General features: G+C 46.6%; 2 protein-coding genes across 2 annotated transcripts in view; one reads left to right on the forward strand and one right to left on the reverse strand.

Moving 5' to 3' along the window:
* Positions 1 to 954: 954 nt before the first annotated feature.
* Positions 955 to 19437, forward strand: ddx49 (DEAD (Asp-Glu-Ala-Asp) box polypeptide 49). The gene is made up of 12 exons (XM_078556202.1): positions 955 to 1080; positions 7077 to 7162; positions 7249 to 7370; positions 14159 to 14346; positions 15025 to 15165; positions 15351 to 15426; positions 16050 to 16126; positions 16246 to 16343; positions 16438 to 16512; positions 16727 to 16815; positions 17005 to 17076; positions 18001 to 19437. The coding sequence occupies exons 1-12, from the start codon at positions 968 to 970 to the stop codon at positions 18181 to 18183; spliced, it is 1320 nt and encodes a 439-aa protein (XP_078412328.1). The 5' UTR covers positions 955 to 967; the 3' UTR covers positions 18184 to 19437.
* upf1 (UPF1 RNA helicase and ATPase) overlaps positions 19032 to 22035 on the reverse strand; it is a 172410-nt gene continuing 169406 nt past the window's right edge. Inside the window, exon 25 of the mRNA XM_078554758.1 lies at positions 19032 to 21840. The gene's annotated coding sequence lies outside the window, so the exon portion shown is untranslated. The remainder of the gene's footprint in view (positions 21841 to 22035) is intronic.

Genomic DNA, 22035 nt, shown 5'->3' on the forward strand with positions numbered 1-22035 from the left:
CCAATCCCCCCCCATCTCCCCAATCCCCCCCATCTCCCAATCCCCCCATCTCCCCAATCCCCCCATCTCCCCAATCCCCCCCATCTCCCCAATCCCCCCCATCTCCCCAATCCCCCCCATCTCCCCAATCCCCCCCATCTCCCCAACCTCCCCCCCATCTCCCCAATCCCCCCCATCTCCCCAATCCCCCCCATCTCCCCAATCCCCCCCATCTCCCCAATCCCCCCCATCTCCCCAATCCCCCCCATCTCCCCAATCCCCCCCATCTCCCCAATCCCCCCCATCTCCCCAATCCCCCCCATCTCCCCAATCCCCCCCATCTCCCCAATCCCCCCCATCTCCCCAATCCCCCCCATCTCCCCAATCCCCCCCATCTCCCCAACCTCACCCAATCCCCCCATCTCCCCAATCCCCCCCATCTCCCCAATCCCCCCCCATCTCCCCAATCCCCCCCATCTCCCCAATCCCCCCCATCTCCCCAATCCCCCCCATCTCCCCAATCCCCCCCATCTCCCCAATCCCCCCCATCTCCCCAATCCCCCCCATCTCCCCAATCCCCCCCATCTCCCCAATCCCCCCCATCTCCCCAATCCCCCCCATCTCCCCAATCCCCCCCATCTCCCCAATCCCCCCCATCTCCCCAATCCCCCCCATCTCCCCAATCCCCCCCATCTCCCCAATCCCCCCCATCTCCCCAATCCCCCCCATCTCCCCAATCCCCCCATCTCCCCAATCCCCCCCATCTCCCCAATCCCCCCCATCTCCCCAATCCCCCCCATCTCCCCAATCCCCCCCCTCCTCACCCCCCCCTCCTCACCCCCCCCCCCCCCTTTTCTCTGATGGTGGCCTTGCCCTCTGACCTCAGTACCCGCTCCTTACCCTCTGACTATTAACCGCTTTCTCAGTTCCAGTAGTGAAACCACTCAGTGGTTTAATTATTCTGTTTTCTCTTCCAGGACAAGACTGTATGGGCTGTGCCAAAACCGGCAGTGGCAAAACGGCAGCATTTGTTCTCCCCATTCTTCAAAAACTCTCGGAGGATCCGTATGGAATATTCTGCTTGGTGCTGGCTCCAACCAGGTAACAACTTTGAGCAGTCTTGAGCTGTCATTGAAATCCTTTGTGGTGGGACTCGGGCAGTCCTGGTTACCTGGCACAACTAAAGTGCAGACATAGTTGCCCCTCTGTCTGAGCTGAAACTTTAAGCTGTTCCTTTTGGGATCCCTTCTAATAAGGAGGACATAGACGGGCTGATGTGCTGATCAGCGGCAAATGGAATTTAATCCAGATAAGAGTGAGGTGATGCACTTGGGCAGGACAAACAAGGCACGGGAATACACAATGAATGGTAGGACCCTGGGAAGTACCGAGGATCAGAGGGACCTTGGTGTGTATGTCCGCTGGTCCCTTAAGGGAATGGGACAGGTAGATAAGGTGGTTAAGAAGGCACATGGGATACTTGCCTTTATTAACTGAGGCATAGAATATAAGAGCATGGAGGTTATGCTGGAACTGTATAAAACGCTGGTTAGGCCACAGCTAGAGTATTGCGTGCAGTTCTGGAATCCGCATTATCGGAAGGATGTGATTGCGCTAGAGAGAATGCAGAGGAGATTTACCAGGATGTTGCCTGGGCTGGAGAGTTTTAGTTATGAGGAGAGATTGGATAGACTGGAGTTCTTTTCCTTGGAGCAGAGGAGATTGAGGTGCATAAAATTATGAGGGGCATGGATAGGATAGACAGGAAGGAACTTTTCCCCTTGGTGGAGGGATCAATAACCAGGGGGCATAGATTTAAGGTAAGGGGCAGGAGGTTTAGAGGGGATGTGAGGAAGAATTTTTTCACCAAGAGGGTGGTGGGAATCTGGAACTCACTGCCTGAAAGGGTGGTAGAGGCAGAAACCCTTATAACATTTAAGAAGTATTTGGATGTGCACTTGCGATGCCATGGCATACAAGGCTATGGGCCTAGTGCTGGAAAATGGGATTAAAATAGTTAGGCACTTGTTCGACCGCTGCAGACTCGATGGGCCGAAGGGCCTTTTTCTGTGCTGTAGACCTCTATGACTCTATAAGAAACATCAAAGTGTAACTCCTTTTCTCAAACAGTGAATCAGTTCTTTGCTCTCCTCTCTGCAACTCCCACTGGAATGTCTGTGAACAAGGTCCATGATCTTATTGTGGACGAAGACATCAGCATCATGGCCTCGGCAGAAAGTTGGCTGAGAGCCGATGGCACCTTCCACCTCATTGAAGTTCTATGTCTGGCTACACCTTTCACCACTTGCCCTGCCAGGATTGTCTGTGCGGCTCTTATAACTACTTCTCTGGCTCTTTCTCAACCTTTGAACACCTCATCATGTTCCACTTCTCTCACATCTCATTTCAAATCCCGGTTCTCTGCAGCCCTCCCAAGTACAGGAGAAATTTTCGTACCGAGATTTCTTTACCGTTTTCCTTCCCCAGCCTCTGCTCCCAGTGACTCCCTGATTTCAACCTCCATCTGGTGGTACCATGTTCTCTCACCTCTTGCCTTAATGGCTTCTCTGAAGTACCTTTATATGTTGTTACATTAAAATGGACTATATAAATACCACTTGTTGTTCTGAGGAGGGTGGTCCCTCTGATAGGTCGAGTCTCACTGTGAGTGTCATGTTTTATACTGAAGTAAAGGCAGCAATCACTCAAAGTGGGTTCGTTTATTAAGACTAAGTGCATGAGAACAACTATACATGGATAGAAAGCTTGAAGATAGCAGTAGCAGAGTTGTGTGTGCTGTGTTCTGCTCACAGGCTGAAGTGAAACTGAGACCGGATCACATGACACACTTCCCTTCTAATGATGGTGTGCTGCTATCCCTTAAAGGCATATTACAACATCCCCTTTTTAAAAAAAAAAATTCATTCACGGGATCTGGGCTTCGTTGACTGGGCCAGCATTTATTGCCCATCTCTAGTTGCCCTTGAGAAGGTGGTGGTGAACTGCCTTCTTGAACTGCTGTTAGGAAGGGAGTTCCAGGATTTTGACCCAGCAACAGTGAAGGAATGGCGATATATTTCCAAGTCAGGATGGTGAGTGACTTGGAGAAGAACTTCCAGGTGGTGGTGTTCCCATCTATCTGCTGCCCTTGTCCTTCTAGTGGTCGTGGGTTTGGAAGGTGCTGTCTAAGGAGAGTGGGTGAATTCCTGCAGTGCATCTTGTAGATGGTACACACTGCTGCCACTGTGTGTTGGTGGTGGAGAGAGTGAATGTTTGTGGATGTGGTGCCAATCAAGTGGGCTGCTTTGTTCTGGATGGTGTCAAGCTTCTTGAGTGTTGTGGGAGCTGCACTCATCCAGGCAAGTGGGGAGTATTCCATCACACTCCTGACTTGTGCCTTGTAGATGGTGGACCTAAGCTTTGGGGAGTCAGGAGGTGAGTTACTCACCGCAGGATTCCTAGCCTCTGACCCGCTCTTATAGCCACAGTATTTATCTTTTTAAACAGACTCTTCCCCCCCCACCCCCCCAAGACCCAAGAAGTATAACTATTTACAATACATGTTCATGTTTAGTTATCATTACGTAAGTGTATAAAACAGATAGATCTATGAGTGTCTAAAGTACAGAGATAGTCTGCTGATATGCCCAGATCTTGTAATGATAACCTTGTTGCTCACTGTGATCTGTGGGATTGTCATTCTTGGATGTTGTTCCTGGTTGTGTTTAGGATCTTGTTCTCAATGCAATAGGTGGTTGAGGATCTGGAATGGATCTGATTTGTCCTTGGTTACGCCTCACCATTGTTCCTTTGTGTGTCATGACTTCATGGGACCCTGGTTCTGAACAAATCCTTGTCAGCGCTGCTGGTTGCCACGTCCCTTCTGTGAATCCTGGATGTGAACTTGACCCAACTGTAAACCTGTCAATTCTGTACCTGCATTTTTCTCATGCATGTTGGTCATTTCTCTTGCAGTTTTAAAAGTCTCTTTCTAATTTCTGAGAGTGTGGAATGGGTAAAAGTAGGTAAATTGATATGCACTAGCCTGTCAAACATGAGCTTTTCCAGTGATGGAATAGTTGCCCCTAAAAGGTGTCGCTCTGAGATGTAACATTGCAATGTGTAGATCTTACTTGGCCTGTCTACATTTGAGAATTGGGGATTTCACTGCGAATCATTCATTCAGCTAGGCCGCTAGATCTAGGGTAATGAGGAGAAGTAGTGTGATCGATATTCCACTTCTCTCACATCCTGAAATTTCTTACCAATAAATTGCGGACTGTTATCTGTAATGATCTCTCTAGGCATACCACATTAACTGGAAATAACACTTGGGGCGTGTGTGACTGTTGTGTTTGATGTGTTGTGCAATTGTTGAATAATGGGGTACTTGGTAAAGTAGTCGAAGTTACGATGAAGTCAGTGAAATGGACATGAAAGAGGTTGGATGCGAGTCCGGACCAAGGATGGGTCGGAACTTAATGTGGAATCAATAGTTCTTTGTGCTGACTTGGCATATGCTCTTGATATGCCTTGCACTTCTTGACAATGACTTCAATGTAATTGTACAAAGCCGGCCAGTTGAGTGTCTCTCTTGTGAGTCTTCTCGTCAGAGTTATGCCCAAGTGTGAATGATGAAGTTGTTGAAGAATATCAAGTTGCAAAGATTCCGGTATGATGACCTGCCTGCCTATAAAAATGACTCCCTGGGTGGTGTGTAGCTTGTCCTGATAAGGCCAAAATAGTCTCACGTGTTTGTGGACATGCTGAACTCAATCAGGCCATTCTTCAATGATGGTTTTCCACATTTTCTATAATATGGAATCTTTGCCATTTCTTCTTGCAGCCGTTGGCATTTGCATTGTGCAAAATGTACCGGATCAATGGACGGACTTGCATTCTCCTGCAGGTGTAACATTGCAGCTCCCTTGAAACTGACAATTTTGTTGAAACGTTCTGGATATTTCGATGTTAGGTCATGAACTGAAGTGACAGAGTAGTTTGAGGGTTATCTGCCTTGTGATGTCTGACTGATTCCATGGATTGTCACTAGTGGCATACTGATAGACCTGTGGTCACTGGGCCTTCAGTCTCCATGATGAAGAAACATCTGTGACACCCAGGAGGATTGACTGTACTTGCCTCCAGGACTATGGATCCTGTACATGGAATTAGTGTTGTACGCTGACAGTTGCACAGAGGTAGGATTCACCATGGCCTTCTATGTCTGTGGATACGTGTCCTTCAGAATTCACAGGGGCAGTGTGTTGCCACTTATCCCTGTGTCAATCTTGGCCAATAACAAGTAATTACCAGCTTTCTTAGGACAGATAATTTTAATCTTGGTAAACACCAGACGGTGATACGGCTTTAAAAATTTTTTTCATGGGATGTGGGTGTCGCTGGCTAGACCAGCATTTATTGCCCATCCCTAATTTCCGTTGAGAAGATGGTGGTGAGCTGCGGCCTTGAACCACTGCATGTGGTGTAGGTATGTTTTTCCACAAAGTTAATGGTGTGAAACCTGTATTCACCGCTCTCCGTCTCGTTGTGTACTTCATTGTCATTTTCTGGTTTGTCACTCACCTCATGTATATGTTTCTGACGGGTTACCAAATGGTTGTTCTTATTGCTTGAAGGTCCCTGTTGTGTACGGTCTGTTTGGATCAGTGCACGGATCTCTGTAGCTGCATCAGCCTTTGCTCTGGTGCACTGCCACTGCCAATGGTCCTTTCTGTCACATGCCTTGCAGAATTGATGGAAAGCTGGGCATTTCCTTGGTGCATGCAGAAGGCCACACCTTCCATAGGTCTCGCTAAGTTTAGGTGTTCCAGTGAGTGCATCAACAATTGGTGTTGTACGTAAGACCTGTAAGCTTTGTCGACCTGTGAGGATTACTTAATACTTATATCTATCCTTGAGTAGCTCTTCGCTGCTGTACGTTTTGGGCTTATCTAGCAGATCTTTCTGGAATGCTTCCATGGGAGTGGATGTGATCACCATCTCAACAATTATATCTGCTAGCTCTGTGTTTGAAAAATCACAGTATGTACCCTTTTCTCTGCATCTGCTGATGGAGTGGTCTGTGGATTCTGTAGACTGTTGTCAAAATGATATGAACCCTCGTTGATGATTATGGAAATTTAACCTGATTCTGAACCGGTCTTCCAATATAGTCCATATCTTTTGGGGATCCTTTAACTTCTCTGCTGTTAATCCTGAAGTGTTCAGCCTTCATTCCCAATTGCTAGGTGAATTCAGACACACCTGAATCAAGAAACCATAGCTCTGTACGCTGTTTAAATATTCTAAATTTAGATAGGTCAGCTGCTTCCCAATTCAAAGTGGGGAATTTTGTGGACATTTTGACAATATTCCTATGACCTTTCTCCTTGTTTTATTCAATTTATTGTTCAGCAGCTCCCAAAGTCACCTGTTATAATCACAACCTTCTCTGGCCCGATTTTACGATGGTTTTTTTTTGTTTTGTTTGACTCTCCCTCACTCGCTATCAAACCGGCCCACACCCTGGTCACTCTGCTGTCCCGACTGAGCTAACTCGGTGCTGATCCTTTTGACAATTTTGGAAGTGTGTCATGTGTTCCAGTCTCAGTTTCACTTTAGCCTGTGTCGTCAAAGCTTTTCTGTGTGGTCACCATGATTTCTGAGGCTATAAACTCGTTGTAGTCTGACCAAAACATCGAGGGTCTTTTCACGCTGTCTAGCATGATCTAAGGCTGTTCACCATGTTGTACATGTACTTAATTTTGCTGCCACACTGTTTGACCATCGCTGTGCACCGTGTCGTGTTTTTTATAATTATATAAAGGCACCAATCACTCATAAGGGATTGGGTAAACATGTTTGGGTTATTTGCTTAGACTAGACACAAGAGCAGCTCTACCAAGGTAGAAAACTTGAAAACATCAGCAGCAGAGTTGTGTATGCTGTGTTCTGCTCACTGAGACTGGATCACATGACACACTTCCCTTCTATTGATGGCATGCTGCTATCCCTTACAGGCACATTACAACAGTGAGAGTGAGCAGGACATCAAAACTGAGCTTGAACTAAGATGTATTTGTGATTTTTCTCAGGGAGTTGGCCTACCAGATTGCTGAACAGTTCCGAGTCCTGGGGAAACCTCTGGGTTTGAGGGATTGTGTTGTTGTTGGTGGAATGGGTAAGTATGTGTCTGATATTCTGTCTCCTGTTATTTTGATGCCCTTTTCCTGATACCATTTTATTCTCTGACCATTTCCCCAACAGATATGGTCACACAGGCTCTAGAACTTTCCAGGAAACCTCACATTGTCATAGCAACCCCAGGGCGCTTAGCTGACCACATACGGAGTAACAATACCTTCAGCCTGAAGAAAATAAAGTTTCTGGTAGGAGAGAATTAATAAAAACTCAATAATTTAATATTTCTGACATTCGAGGTGCTCATTTCCCATCAGCCCCAGTTCCTCATTGGGGTGCACGGCCTGGGCGAGGAGGGGGCGGGGCCCTGGGCGAGGAGGGGGCTGGGGTGGGGGGGTGGGGGCGGGGCGATTTCCTACCACAAGTTGGAGTATCACGTTCTATGACACACTGGGGCCTTGTGGCAGAATAAATGTGGTGCTGCTCATCACATGGAAGCAAGTAAGACCAGGGTTCACCCCACCCTCTCCCCATAGCCCTGTATCAATCCCAAACTAATCCCAGTGCCATGTGCTCACTCGCTCCATAGCCCCGTATCAATCCCAAACTAATCCCACTGCCCCGCTCTCTCCCCATAACCCTGTATCAATCCCAAACTAATCCCACTGCCCCACTCTCTCCCCATAGCCCTGTATCAATTAACTGGGATAGTTTTAGTGTGCAAGGTAGGGAGGGAGCAAAATTCTTAAATTGCATCCAGGAGATATTTTTTAGCCAGTATGTAGAAAGCCCAACAAGGGAGGGGGCAGTTCTGGACCTAATATTCGGAAATGAGCCCGGGCAGGTGGAAGGCGTATCAGTAGGGGAGCGTTTTGGAGATAGTGACCATAACTCGGTTAGATATAGGATAGTTATGGAAAAGGATAAATTTGGGCTGGGAATAAAAGTTCTAAACTGGGGAAAGGCTAATTTTACTAAGATGAGATACGATTTGGCCCAAGTGGACTGGGAGCAGCTACTTGCAGATATAACTGTGTCAGAGCAGTGGGAGGCATTCAAGGAGCAAATAGTGAGAGTACAGGGCAAATATGTTCCCATAAAGACAAAGGGGGGGGCCAAGTCCAGAGAACCCTGGATGTCAAGGGACACAATGTTTAGGATTAAAAACAAAGAGAAGCTTATGACAGATACCAAGGGCTCAATACGGCAGAGTCCCTAGAGGAGTATAAAAAGTGCAGAGGGGAACTTGAAAAGGAAATTAGGAAAGCTAAGAGAGTGCATGAGAAAGCATTGGTGGGTAGAATAAAGGAAAACCCAAAGGGGTTTTTTAAATATATAAAGAGCAAGAGAATAACTAGGGGAAGAGTCGGGCCAATTAGGGACCATAGAGGTAATCTGTGTGTGGATCTGGAAGTCGTGGGTACAGTCCTCAATGAATACTTTGTGTCGGTCTTCACAGTGGAAAAGGACGATGCAGGTATAGACATCAGGGTGGAGGATTGTGAAATATTAGAGGAAATTAACATAGAGAGAGGAGGTACTAGTGGGTTTAGTGGCCTTAAAAGTGGATAAATCCGCAGGCCCGGATGAGATGTATCCCAGGCTGTTGAGGGAGGCAAGGGGAGAGATATCAGGGGCCCTGCCAGTAATTTTCAAATCCTCTCTGGCTACAGGTGAGGTGCCAGAGGACTGGAGGAGTGCTAACGTTGTCCCATTATTAAAAAGGGAAGAAGGGATAGACCAGGAAATTACAGGCCAGTCAGTCTAACCTCGGTGGTGGGGAAGTTACTAGAAAGAATTTTGAGGGACGGAATATATCTGCACTTGGAGAGACACGGATTAATCAGGGATAATCAGCATGGATTTGTTAAGGGAAGGTCATGTTTGACAAATTTGATTAAATTTTTTGAGGAGGTAACCAGGAGTGTTGATGAGGGTAATGCATTTGATGTGGTTTACATGGACTTTAGCAAGGCTTTTGATAAGGTCCCTCATGGCAGACTGGTCAAGAAAGTAAGAGCCCAAGGGATCCAAGGCAAAGTGACACGTTGGATCCAAAATTGGCTGAGGGGCAGGAAGCAGAGGGTGATGGTAGAGGGATGTTTCTGTGACTGGAAGTCTGTTTTCAGTGGGGTTCCACAGGGCTCGGTGCTGGGGCCCTTGCAGTTTGTGATGTACATAAATGATTTGGACTTAAATGTAGGAGGTATGATCAAGAAGTTCGCAGATGACACGAGCCGTAAACTGCAGGAGGATATCAATGGACTGACCAGGTGGGCAGAGCAGTGGCAAAAGGAATTCAACCTGGAAAAGTGTGAGGTAATGCACTTGGGGAGGGCTATCAGTGCGAGGGATTACACTATGAATGGTAGGACCCTGGAAAGTACTGAAGATCAGAGGGACCTCAGTGTGCATATCCATTTATCCCTGAAGGTAGCGAGGCAGGTAGATAAGGTGCTAAGAAGGCATATGGGATAATTGCCTTTATTAGCTGAGGTGTAGAATACAAGAGCTGGGGAAGTTATGCTGGAACTGTATAAACTGCTGGTTAGGCCACAACTGGAGTACTATGTGCAGTTCTGGTCACCACATTATAGGAAGGATGTGATTGCACTGGAGAGGATGCAGAGGGGGTTTACCAGGATGCTGCCTGGGCTGGAGGGTCTGAGCTATGAGGAAAGATTGGATAGGCTGGGGTTGTTTTCCTTGGAGCAGCGAAGGTTGAGAGGGGACCTGATAGAGGTGTATAAGATTATGAGGGACATAAATAGGGTGGATAGGAAGGCACTTTTTCCATTAATAGAGGGTCAATAACCAGGGGGCATAGATTAAAGGTAAGAGGTAGAAGGCTAGGAGGGGAGTTGAGGAGAAATGTTTTCACCCAGAGGGCGGTGGGAATCTGGAACTCACTGCCTGAAAGGTTGGTTGAGTCAGAAACTCTCATAACATTTAAGAAGTATTTAGATATTCACTTGCATTGCCATAGCCTCCAGGGCTATGGGCCAAGCGCTGGAAAATGGGATTAGTGTAGTCAAATCTTTGTTGACTAGTGTGGACACGATGGGCCGAATAGCCTCCTTCTGTGCTACAGACGCCTATGTATCAATCCCAAACTAATACCACTGCCCCATCCCGTGGGGAGATGATGGCATAGTGGTATTGTCACTGGACTAGTAATCCAGATACCCTGGGTAATGCTCTGGGGATGACAGATGGTGGAATTTCAATTCAATCAACAAAATCTGGAATTAAAAATCTAATGATGACCATGAAACCATTGTCGATTGTTGTAAAAACCCATCTGGTTCACTAAAGACCTTTAGGGAAGGAAATCTGCCATACTTACCTGGTCTGGCCTACATGTGAGTCCACACCCACAGCGATGTGGTTTGACTCTTAACTGCCCTCCGAAATGGCCTAGCAAGCCTCTCAGTTGTATCAAACTGCTAAAGGAATCAAAAGTCTGAAAGGAATGAAACCGGACGGACCACCTGGTATCGATCCAGGCACCGGAAAAGACAACGGCAAACTCGGCCCTGTTGACCCTGCAAAGTCCTCCTTAATAACGTCTGGGGACTTGTGTTAAAATTGGGGGAAGCTGTCTCTCAGGCTAGTCAAGCAACAGCCTGACATAGTCATTCTCATGGAATCATACCTCACTGATAATGTCCCAGACTCCACTACCGCCATCCCTGGGTTTGTCCTGTCCCACCGGCAGGACAGGCCCAGCAGAGGTGGTGGCACAGTGGTATACAGTCGGGAGGGAGTTGCCCTGGGAGTCCTCAACATCGACTCCAGACCCCATGAAGTCTCAAGGCAGCAGGTCAAACGTGGGCAAGGAAACCTCCTGCTCATTACCACATACCGCCCTCCCTCAGCTGATGAATCAGTGCTCCTCCATGTTGAACACCACTTGGAAGAAGCACTGAGGGTGGCAAGGGCACAGAGTATACTGTGAGTGGGGGACTTCAACGTCCATCACCAAGAGTGGCTCGGTAGCACAACTACTGACCGAGCTGGCCGAGTTCTAAAGGACATAGCTGCTAGACTGGGTCTGCGGCAGGTGGTGAAGGAACCAACAAGAGGGAAAAACATATTGACCTCATCCTCACCAACCTGCCTGCCGCAGAAGTATCTGTCCATGACAGTATCAGTAGGAGTGACCACCGCACAGTCATTGTGGAGACAAAGTCCCGCCTTCACATTGAGGATACCCTCCATTGTGTTGTGTGGCACTACCACCGTGCTAAATGGGATAGATTTCAAACAGATCTAGCAGCTAGACTGGGCATCCATGAGGCGCTGTGGGCCATCAGCAGCAGAATTATACTCGAGCACAATCTGTAACCTAATGGCCCGGCATATCCCCCACTCTGCCATTACCATCAAGCCAGGGGATCAACCTTGGTTCAATGAAGAGTGCAGGAGGGCATGCCAGGAGCAGCACCAGGCAAAACCTAAAAATGAGGTGTCAACCTGCTGAAGCTACAACACAGGACTACTAGCGTGCCAAACAGCATTAACAAGTGATAGACAGGGCTGAGCGGTCTCACAACCAACGGATCAGATCTAAGCTCTGCGGTCCTGCCACTTCCAGCCATGAATGATGGTGAACATTTAAACAAATAACCGGAGGAGGAGACTCCACAAATTATCCCCATCCTCAATGATGGGGGAGCCTAGCACGTCAATGCAAAAGATAAGGCTGAAGCATTCGCAACAATCTTCACCCAGAAGTGCAAAGTGACTGATTGATTGACTGATGCATCTCTGCCTCCTCTGGAAGTCCCCAGCATCGCAGATGCCAGAATTCAGCCAATTTGATTCACTCCAGGTGATATCAAGAAACGGATGAAGGCACTGGATACTGCAAAGGCTATGGGCCCTGACAATATTCCGGCAATAGTACTGAAGACTTATGCTGCAGAACTTGCCACGTCCCCAGCCAAGCTGTTCCAGTACAGCTACAACACTGGCATCTACCCGGCTATATGCAAAATTGTCCAGGTATGTCCTGTACACAAAAACCAGGACAAATCCAACCCAGCCAATTACCGCCCCATCAGTCTACTCTCGATCATCAGTAAAGTAATGAAAGGGGTCATCAACAGTGCTATCAAGTGGCACTTGTTTAGCAATAACCTGCTCACTGATGCCCAGTTTGGGTTCCGCCAGGGCCACTCAGCTCCTGACCTCATTACAACCTTGGTTCAAACACGAACAAAAGAGCTGAACTCCCGAGGTGAGGTGAGAGTGACTGCCCTTAACATCAAGGCAGCATTTGACCGAGTGTGGCATCAAGGAGCCCTAGCAAAACTGGAGTCAATGAGAATTGGTGGGAGGGGAAGCTCTCTGCTGATTGGGGTCATACCTAGCACAAAGGAAGATGGTTATGGTTGTTGGAGGTCAGTCATCTCAGTTCCAGGACATCACTGCAGGAGGTCCTCAGGGTAGTGTCCTCAGCCCAACCATCTTCAGCTGCTTCATCAATGACCTTCCTTCCATTATAAGGTTAGAAGCGGGGATGTTCGCTGATGATTGCACAATGTTCAGGACCATTCACAACTCCTCAGATACTGAAGCAGTCCACGTCCAAATGCAACAAGATCTGGACAATATCCAGTCTTGGGCTGACAAGTGGCAAGTAACATTTGCGCCACACAAGTGCCAGGCAACAACCATCTCCAACAAGAGAGAATCTAACCATCGCCACTTGACGTTCAATGGCGTTACCATCGCTGAATCCCCCACTATCAACATCCTGGGGGGGGGTTACCATTGAACAGAAACTGAACTGGACTAGCTATGTAAATACTGTGAAAACAAGAGCAGCTCAGAGGCTAGGAACCCTGGGATGAGTAACTCACCTCCTGGCTCTCCAAAGCCTGTCCGCCATCTACAAGGCACAAGTCAGGAGTGTGATGGAATAATCTCCACTTGCCTGGATGAGTGCAGCTCCAGCAATACTCAAGAAGCTGGACACCATCCAGGACAAAGCAGCCCACTTGATTGGCACCCCATCCACAAACCTGCACTCCCTCCACCATCGATGCACAGTAGCCGCAGTGTGCACCATCTACAAGATGCACTGCAGGAATTTACCAAGGCTCCTTCGACAGCAACTTCCAAACCCACAACCACTACCATCTAGAAGGACAAGGGCAGCAGATAAATGGGAACACCACCACCTGGAAGTTCCCCTCCAAGTCACTCACCATCCTGACTTGGAAATATATTTCCATTCCTTCACTGTCGCTGGGTCAAAATCCTGGAACTTCCTCCCTAACAGCACTGTGGGTGTACCTACACCACATGGACTGCAGGGGTTTAAGAAAGCAGCTCACCACCACCTTCTCAAGGGCAATTAGGGATGGGCAATAAATGCTGGCCTAGCCAGCGATGCCCACATCCCATGAATGAATTTTTAAAAATCGATCCCAAACTAATCCCACTGTCCCACTCTTTCTCCATAGCCCTGTATCAGTCTTGAACTCATCCCACTGTGCTCCATAGTCCTTAGCAGTCTGCTCCATATATTTTTCATGTTTCCAATAACAGGTGTAAGGTTCTCTACCTCTATCACTCCATGGCAGGCCATTGTCTATTGCAATAACTGTGTAAATATCTCTGTATTCACCCCCCTCACTGTCTTAGTGACAATTTTCAATTTTACAACTCGAGACAATGTTTCTCATTCACTCTATCAAAACCCTGCATCATTTAAACAAGACTATGTTAATGTTCCTCTGCCTGTCTCACCTTACCTTCCCCTCTAAAACTGGCCCTCTCTTGTCTCCAGTAAACTGATCCAACAGCGCAAGGACCCTGGGCGCAACACTGCCCAACGTCTCCGAATATCCATTTCCTTCTTGCTGTGCCAAAGCGCAGGGATTGCTCACCATAATCGCCCTGCACTGGGGATGATCCTTGCTCAGTGAGCAACGTCACAGCTGAGATAGGAGTCGCAGAGCTATAGGACTGTTTCAATTTTGCTGCTTCCACTTAGCCATTAATGTGCTTTTGCTCTTTGACCTAGGTATTGGATGAAGCTGATAGGCTGCTGGAACAAGGCTGTACGGATTTCACGCAGGACCTGGAGCCGATTCTCAGCGCTGTCCCCACCCAAAGACAAACACTATTGTTTAGTGCCACCCTCACGGACACATTACAGGAGCTGAAGAAGATCGCCATGAACAAGCCTTTCTTCTGGGAATCTAAGACTGAGTAACTAAAAATCTAGCATGGGGTTAGATACAGAGTAAAGCTCCCTCTACACTGTCCCCATCAAACAATCCCAGGACAGGTACAACACAGGGTTAGATACAGAGTAAAGCTCCCTCTACACTGTCCCCATCAAACACTCCCAGGACAGGTACAGCACAGGGTTAGATACAGAGTAAAGCTCCCTCTACACTGTCCCCATCAAACACTCCCAGGACAGGTACAGCACAGGGTTAGATACAGAGTAAAGCTCCCTCTACACTGTCCCCATCAAACACTCCCAGGACAGGTACAGCACAGGGTTAGATACAGAGTAAAGCTCCCTCTACACTGTCCCCATCAAACACTCCCAGGACAGGTACAGCACAAGGTTAGATACAGAGTAAAGCTCCCTCTACACTGTCCCCATCAAACACTCCCAGGACACGTACAGCACGGGGTTAGATACAGAGTAACTCTCCCTCTACACTGTCCTGTGAAATGGGAGCATTGAGAGTGACCCTGGTGACCTGTGGAGAACTTGCTGGTGTTGAGGGAATTCCCTCATTAAACCTTGTGGTCTGAGTAACATGTAATATTTTTGCGGGTGGAGATGAGCTTCTGACAGGGTGCTGCTATGGGAGGAGTGGCTGTACGGAGAACGCTTGTACCCAGCTGCTCTGTTTGTCTGTTTGCCTGTAGAGTTCGCACAGTGACTGAGCTGGATCAACGATACCTCCTGGTTCCTGAGCGAGTGAAAGAAGCTTTCCTCGTGCACATAATCCAAAAGATTCAGGATGAACATGAGGATTGGTCCATTATCGTTTTCACAAACACATGCAAGTAAGTTCCTTTTGTGCTCTTGAGTTTGTGAGGGGGAGAGGTAAATGTGAATGTGCATCTGAGTATACTCACACAGGTGTGTGATTGTGATCCAGGATGGGAGCGTGTGTGTGTGTGGAACACAGGATTACTCACCACAGCCCCTTCAGTACGTTAGGATCTGATTTCAACTTTGTGCTTTGCAGAATGTGCCAGATCCTGAACATGATGCTGCGGAGGTTCAGCTTCCCATGTGGGGCCCTTCATTCCATGATGAAGCAGGTGAGTGGCTTCTCAGTCTGGAATCACACCAACGTCGATCTAATCTTATCGTCAGAAGTTCAAATTAAAAGTAAATTTGCTGATTTTGATGAGTAATTTATAAATACATATTTAAAAATAATTTACATCTTCTATAAGTGACTAGACCTTACAATTCTGTCTTGGAGTTGGTAGTTTTAGAATGGGCATCAAACACTCCCAGGGCAGGAACAGTATGGGGTTAGATACAGAGTAAAACTCACTCTACACTGTCCCCATCAAACACTCCCAGGACAGGTACAGCACGGGGTTAGATACAGAGTAAAGCTCCCTCTACACTGTCCACATCAAACACTCCCAGGACAGGTACAGCACGGGGTTAGATACAGAGTAAAACTCACTCTACACTGTCCCCATCAAACACTCCCAGGACAAGAACAGCAAGGGGTTAGATACAGAGTAAAACTCACTCTACACTGTCCCCATCAAACACTCCCAGGACAGGTACAGCACGGGGTTAGATACAGAGTAAAGCTCCCTCCATAGTGTCGAGGGAGCTTTCCTGTACCGGACAAGTACAGGGACCCTGGGATGGATGGGGCCTGCTCTGTGCTTTGCTCTGATTGGTTGTTTTCTCTCTACAGAAGCAGAGGTTTTCCACACTGTCCAAGTTTAAGTCGAGCATTTTCAAGATACTCGTGGCCACAGACGTCGCTTCTCGGTATTGCATCTAATGTCCAAAGCCTACTGAGGGGGTGGTGGGAATATACTCTGGAGGCAATGCTTGCGAGTCCTGCTCCACTAGTCACAAATCCCTAATTCTGCTTTTTTTCTCCGTAGTGGTCTTGATATTCCCACAGTTCATGTTGTCATCAATCATAACACACCCGGACTGCCAAAAATCTACATCCATCGTGTTGGGCGCACAGCAAGAGCAGGTAGTCAGGGGCGTTCCAGCTTCTCCTCTCCTTCCACCGCCCTCCCCATTCCCCGGCCTGTGATGAAATAGATTTAATCGTTCTGTTTTTGTAGGTCGCCATGGCATCTCCATCACTCTTGTTACTCAGTATGACATTCACCTGGTTCATGCGATTGAGGAGGAAACAAGTGAGTATCATCTTTGTGTGTGTGTGTGTGTGTGTGTGTGTGGGGGGGGGGGGGGGAGGAGTGGGATGGGGTCGTCTATGCCCAGACCAGGATGAGTGGATGGGGGCATGTGTGCACAGACTGCAGTTTGCAGGTGTATTGGTTAGCTAAATAGCTCCAGACTTTTCAGCTTTGATAGTTTAACACTTCAAATGTGTAATTATTTCCTCAACAGAGACTAAACTGAAGGAGTTTCCTGTGGATGAGGAGAATGTGCTGAAGATTCTCACACATGTGAATGTGACTCGGCGAGAGTGTGAGATTGTAAGTAGCTGCTGTTGGCCAAACCCCTTGGTGAGGTTTTCCATTGCGGGGATGTGAAATGACTTCTTGTCTGGGGACCCTGCAGTCGCAGGTCTCTGTGGGCAGTTTTCCCACTCTGTATGTTTTCTGATTTTAATCAGATGGGAATTTTGGCAGCACTGATTTTAATCTGTTTCTGTTTAATTCCAGGAACTGGAGTCAACTGACTTTGATGAGAAGAAGGAAATCAACAAAAGGAAGCAGATGATTCTAGAAGGAAAGGTACATTGGGGCAAATGTTTAGCTCTTGCTTAACAGTTGCTAATAAGCAGAATCTATCTTAACAGCCTTTCCCTGATTAGGAAATGGAGTAAGGCAGTTTTTAAAAAATGTGTCTCCTGCCAATGCAAGATGGCAGTGTGTGCATGCAGAGAAATCTACTGATGTCAATCTGTTACAGCCAGGCTGCCAGTATCAGTCTTTGCATGTGCAGACCTCTGCATAATTAAGGGCTGCGTAGTGTGATGACATCAGAAGGATTGTGAATTTCAAAATTCAGCAGTTCCTGGGGAGTGTGTCAGTTGGCATGGGGGAGGGTCCCTATCCACTCTGGGGAATCCCCAGTCTATGTGATGGGTACTGTGATCAAGCACATACATCTGCTTTCCCTAGGCTTTATGGATGACAAGACAGTAGTTTTCACAGTGAAACCCAATGAGTTACTATCAATCATTCCTTACAAAAATGCCCTTTTTAAGCTAACTAGCTTTATGAATACTGTTACAAGCAGCTGTGATTCATTTCAGCATGGTGTCTATGACAGAGTGCAGTGTCTTACCTTAAGTACAAATTAATACAATTTCACATTACTTTGAGTGCATGTGAAAAGAATGCTGCTGCCCAGCTGTGATAATTTCAGCAGCACCATCTTTGGTCCTGGCCACTGCTGACTCAGGCACTGCAAATGACATCACAGAGCAACACACTTGGAGCGTGCACAGTGTTGGCAGGAAACGTAGCATTTTTTTTACTCTTTCATAGGAAGAGAGTATCAGTGGCGAGGCCAAAATTTGTTGCCCATCCCTAAATGCCCTTGAGACGGTACTGGTGAGCTTCCAGACTCAGCCCTGGAATTGAAGATGTGATAAACTCAACTCCCGTAACCTGGTTTGGTTTATGTTGATTTTGTTTTTTATCTGGTTAAAGGACCCAGATGTGGAGTTAAAGAGAAGTAAGGAGCTGGCAAAAATAAAGGAGGGGAAGCGGAAATTTCAGCAGAGAATGCGTGAGACTCTGGAGAGAGAGGCAGCAACTCGGCTCAAACACAAATTGCTGAAAAGAAATCAACAGAAGGAAGCAGGGAAAGTGAAGGGAGGGGCTGGAGTATGATCGCTGGACAAAGACTTATCTGCAACCAAAGCTCCAGCTGCCATTTTGTGATGTTTATACCGGGCACTTTCCAGGTTGAAACCTAACAGAAGTGGGATTTTGTAACATTGATTTGCTGCAGTGGGGACAATGCAGGAACTGAAACATGTTCTAATTTCAATAGAGTGTTAAATATCAGTTCTACAGACATCATTGTTTCCTTTAAGTCTGCTGCTCCTTCCATGAGTGGTCTGGTGGTAGGTGAGCATTTTGCCCTCATTGCATCCTAATCAATACATAATTGCTCAGATGTATTTATGAGCTGAGAATTCCTGCATTGAGTGCTACAGAACATAACAGTTCCAAGAAATCTCCTACTGCCTGTGTTGAGCAGTTTGGGTTAATATGCTCTTTGGCGTTTAGAAAAATGTGAGCTTATTGAATGAAATAGAAGGCTGAGGAATATTTCCCCTTGTGGGAAAATCTAGAACTAGGGAGCAGACTTTCATAAGGTGCCTCCCATTTAAGACAGATGAGGAATTCCATTAATTGTAAGTTCTCTCCAAACTTATTTACTGAGATAAATGTTTATCTACTAGGATGAGAGATTCTAGTTTTCTTGTAAATTCAGTGCTGTTCAGTTATTGGTTGAGGAACTCATTTAATGAAACTGATAATTGTTAATGTTACTGTGTAACATTGCAAACAAATTCTGGCACAGACTACAAGCACAGATTTAAAAAGGCATTTTACTCAAGTTTTTATCAAATATGTCCTTATGAAGGAAATGTCAAACAGAACTAAGCTGAAATCTGAAGGGTGGAAATTAATGATAGAGGAACAATACTAATTAAAAACTGATGCCAGTGTTTATGCAGAGCTAATTTTATTAATGGTTCATGTTACAGACAAATAGGTTTAAAATAAAACAATTCAGACAGATTTGGAAAAACACATTTTCCACTGAACAGATGCAGAACCAGCACCAGGATAGGCATGGATTTAAAATTGGAATCTCCTCTCCCTGCTACACAAAGTAAAACAAAGCACAGCGTAAGTCAACCAATGGAGATTGTTTTTGGGGGTTGGGGTGGTGAATGAAGATGATCTCCAATGGATTCTATCTTTTACAGAGGGCTCACAGCTGAATCGAATTAACTACCATAAACAAATGCAACTATGAACTTCTAACAATTCTGCCAGGAAGCCAAAAAAAAAAAAAAAAAAAATTTCATAAAAGGAGAAGCCCCTTCCGCCAGACCCTGTGCCCTAAAATATCTTGCCACTTGACAGGAGGGTCACACCCATCCCAAGTCCACAGCAGCTGCCTGTCAGACTGCTGGTCACCAATAGGATCAGCATAGCTGAGTCAAGAGACCATTGCATGGAGGGAGCATAGCTGCCCAAAACCATACACTATACGTACAGCCATTAGAGACAACAGGCTAACCCAGTGCTCCTCAGCAACACAGCCTTCGCCTTCAAATCAATATGGTTGCTACCAGAGAATTAATGGGATCGACGGTTAGCAAAAAGGGATTAGGCAGTGAAGGGGTGAGGCCAAGAGTGGAACAAGCCTCACTACCTGTGCATCTGTCCTGCCTTCAGATCAGAACCCACTTGAGGGCAAAATCTGTTTTAAAAGTGAGGCAATAGTTGAAAGCCAAGACCTGTGGTGACGTTCACCTTACACAAATGCTGTGCCTTCTGTTTATAAAATTGAATTTCTGGACAGTTGCGAGGGTTCTTCAATATTCCCTACAGTACAACACATGGGGTTAGTTGCCAGGCTAGCTGTACCTGCCTTTCTCTGCCTGGTGATCAGAATTTTCTCATGTGAATTCATGTGGGAAAAAGCAGAATTTGTAGACCAGTGATGGCCAGCTTTTCTCTGCACAACAGCAACTAGGCAAAGTGTGCCATACACAGTATTACAGACGAAACCCTTTCTACACTCACCCTAATGCTATTTGATTAAAACCCCAGCCTTTATTATTCACTGTTCCAGACTGTAGCCCTGAACATCATATATGGATGCAAGAGACAATTGTCCAGGCTGTTAACTGTTTGCTTCTCGTTAGTGGTGGAAAGTTCTTCACTTTCCAAAACAGCTTCGGTTTAAAACGAGTTTTTGTTAGATTGGGGGATGGATCAGGGCCGTATAGGAAACACTGCCAGTCTCTGCACAATACAAGTCTTTGTACTGGCATCAATACATACAAAGGTTTTCCTAAATGTATTTAAAAGAATTCAGTAATTAATGCAAATGACACTGAAATTAATGAAACAGGTTAAACTTGGTACTTTAAAAAGCTTTCACTATCCAATTTCTGGTTAACCTGTTACCAAGTGATTCATTACAATGTTCAGTTGACAAGAATTAAACAGCCACCCAGATAATTCTTGATGTGTTCCTGCTGAGTCCAGCACCCAGCACCTCACTTCCATGTGAAAAACATTCTTGCACCCCGGCTGCTTTGCTAAAGCTCTCAATGTCAATGTAAACACCTGCTTGCCCAACAGAGAGAGAAGGCTGCAGCCACTCTCCTGCCTCCCTGGATTCATTGTGGCTGGTCTAAAGCAGGGACCAGTTACCCACTGCTGCAATCCCTTTTCTGATCTCATCACGCTCGGACAGCTAGAAGCTAAAACAAACCATTTGGAAGCAGATCGTCTCAGACACAGAACATGAGAGGAAAAACATCCATAGTAGCCGATTAGGGTGGGTTTAAAAACCTCTTCCATGGACTAACCAGTCATGGTTTGACTGATTGCTCTTTCCTGAGGAGCAGTGGCCAACATCAGCTTTTCCTGTAGTTCTGTGCATTTCTAATAAAAATCTAAAACTTGCAAAAAGAAAACTCTGAGGAGCAGAATTCTCCCACAGCCCAGTGCTGGAATCTGACAGACAGTCCACAGTTAACCCTTCGTGAACCCCAACTTGGAACACGCATTAAAACCATTTACTGCAGAAAGTTTGAGAAAGCAACATGAAACGATAGCACTGGGCAGAAAGCCTGAATCTTGAGATCAACTCATGGCTTTGAAGTGGATGAAGGGGGTGGAGGCACAAGGCAGCTGTGTCAACTGGGTTTTGCCAGAAATTAATCTTTGCTTCTCGACGGTCTAACTGCTGAAATTTACAGTTTAATCGCTGATTATAGCGTCCAGAGCACAACTGAGAGATAACATTCCCTTTTATTCCCAAAACCAAGAAGGTCTCCCACAGCCTCCAGGAACGGGTTGTCCGGATGTAGCAGGTAACTGTTAGTTTAGTGCGAGCCCCTCCTCTCTCCCTTGTTTGACGAGCTGGGAGCAGGGTCTCAGCAGCTTGTGATATTCTTTCCAAGGGCGAGTTGCATGGTAACAGTAATAGAGTTTAGTAGATGTGTGAGACCAGGCCTGGCCCGGCTGACAAGGCGCATAAGTGCCCTCTATTCCTTCGTTCCTCCAGTCAATCTCCTCGTCTCAATCTGCTAGCAGTGGTCTTTCTCTCTCCTCTCTCCCTTTTTCTCTTCTCTTCCTCCTGTTTGGTTGGTTTTTCTCTCTCCTGTTGCTCTCTCACAGTTGATGCCTCGGTAGTCGCAGTGGAAACAGGTATCCATTTTTGTTTTTATTCCCCAGATTGAATTACTGTTGAACTAAGCTTGGCTCAAGCCTAGCTCTCCTCTCCTTAACCTGGACAAACAAGGAGGCATGTCAAACATCAGCAAAAAAAAAAAAACTACTAGACTCTCCCCATTTCCTCAATTTTCACCCTTTTGATACTAGAGTCACTAGAAAATGTTATTCCAGGAAACAGATAGACCTGACCAGAGGCCACAGTCCCACCCCGCCCTCCCTCTTGCATGCGATGCCTCGCCCTCTCGCCCA

The sequence above is a fragment of the Cetorhinus maximus genome, chromosome 13 (assembly GCF_964194155.1).
Source record: "Cetorhinus maximus chromosome 13, sCetMax3.hap1.1, whole genome shotgun sequence".
NCBI classification, from domain to species: domain Eukaryota; kingdom Metazoa; phylum Chordata; class Chondrichthyes; order Lamniformes; family Cetorhinidae; genus Cetorhinus; species Cetorhinus maximus.

Coding starts and splice junctions, on each gene's coding strand:
- ddx49 (XM_078556202.1), top strand. CDS start 968: ATGGGCTGTGCCAAAACCGGCAGTGGCAAAACGGCAGCATTTGTTCTC. Junction 1,081..7,076: donor TTGGTGCTGGCTCCAACCAG/GTAACAACTTTG, acceptor GATTTTTCTCAG/GGAGTTGGCCTACCAGATTG. Junction 15,427..16,049: donor TTCATTCCATGATGAAGCAG/GTGAGTGGCTTC, acceptor TTCTCTCTACAG/AAGCAGAGGTTTTCCACACT.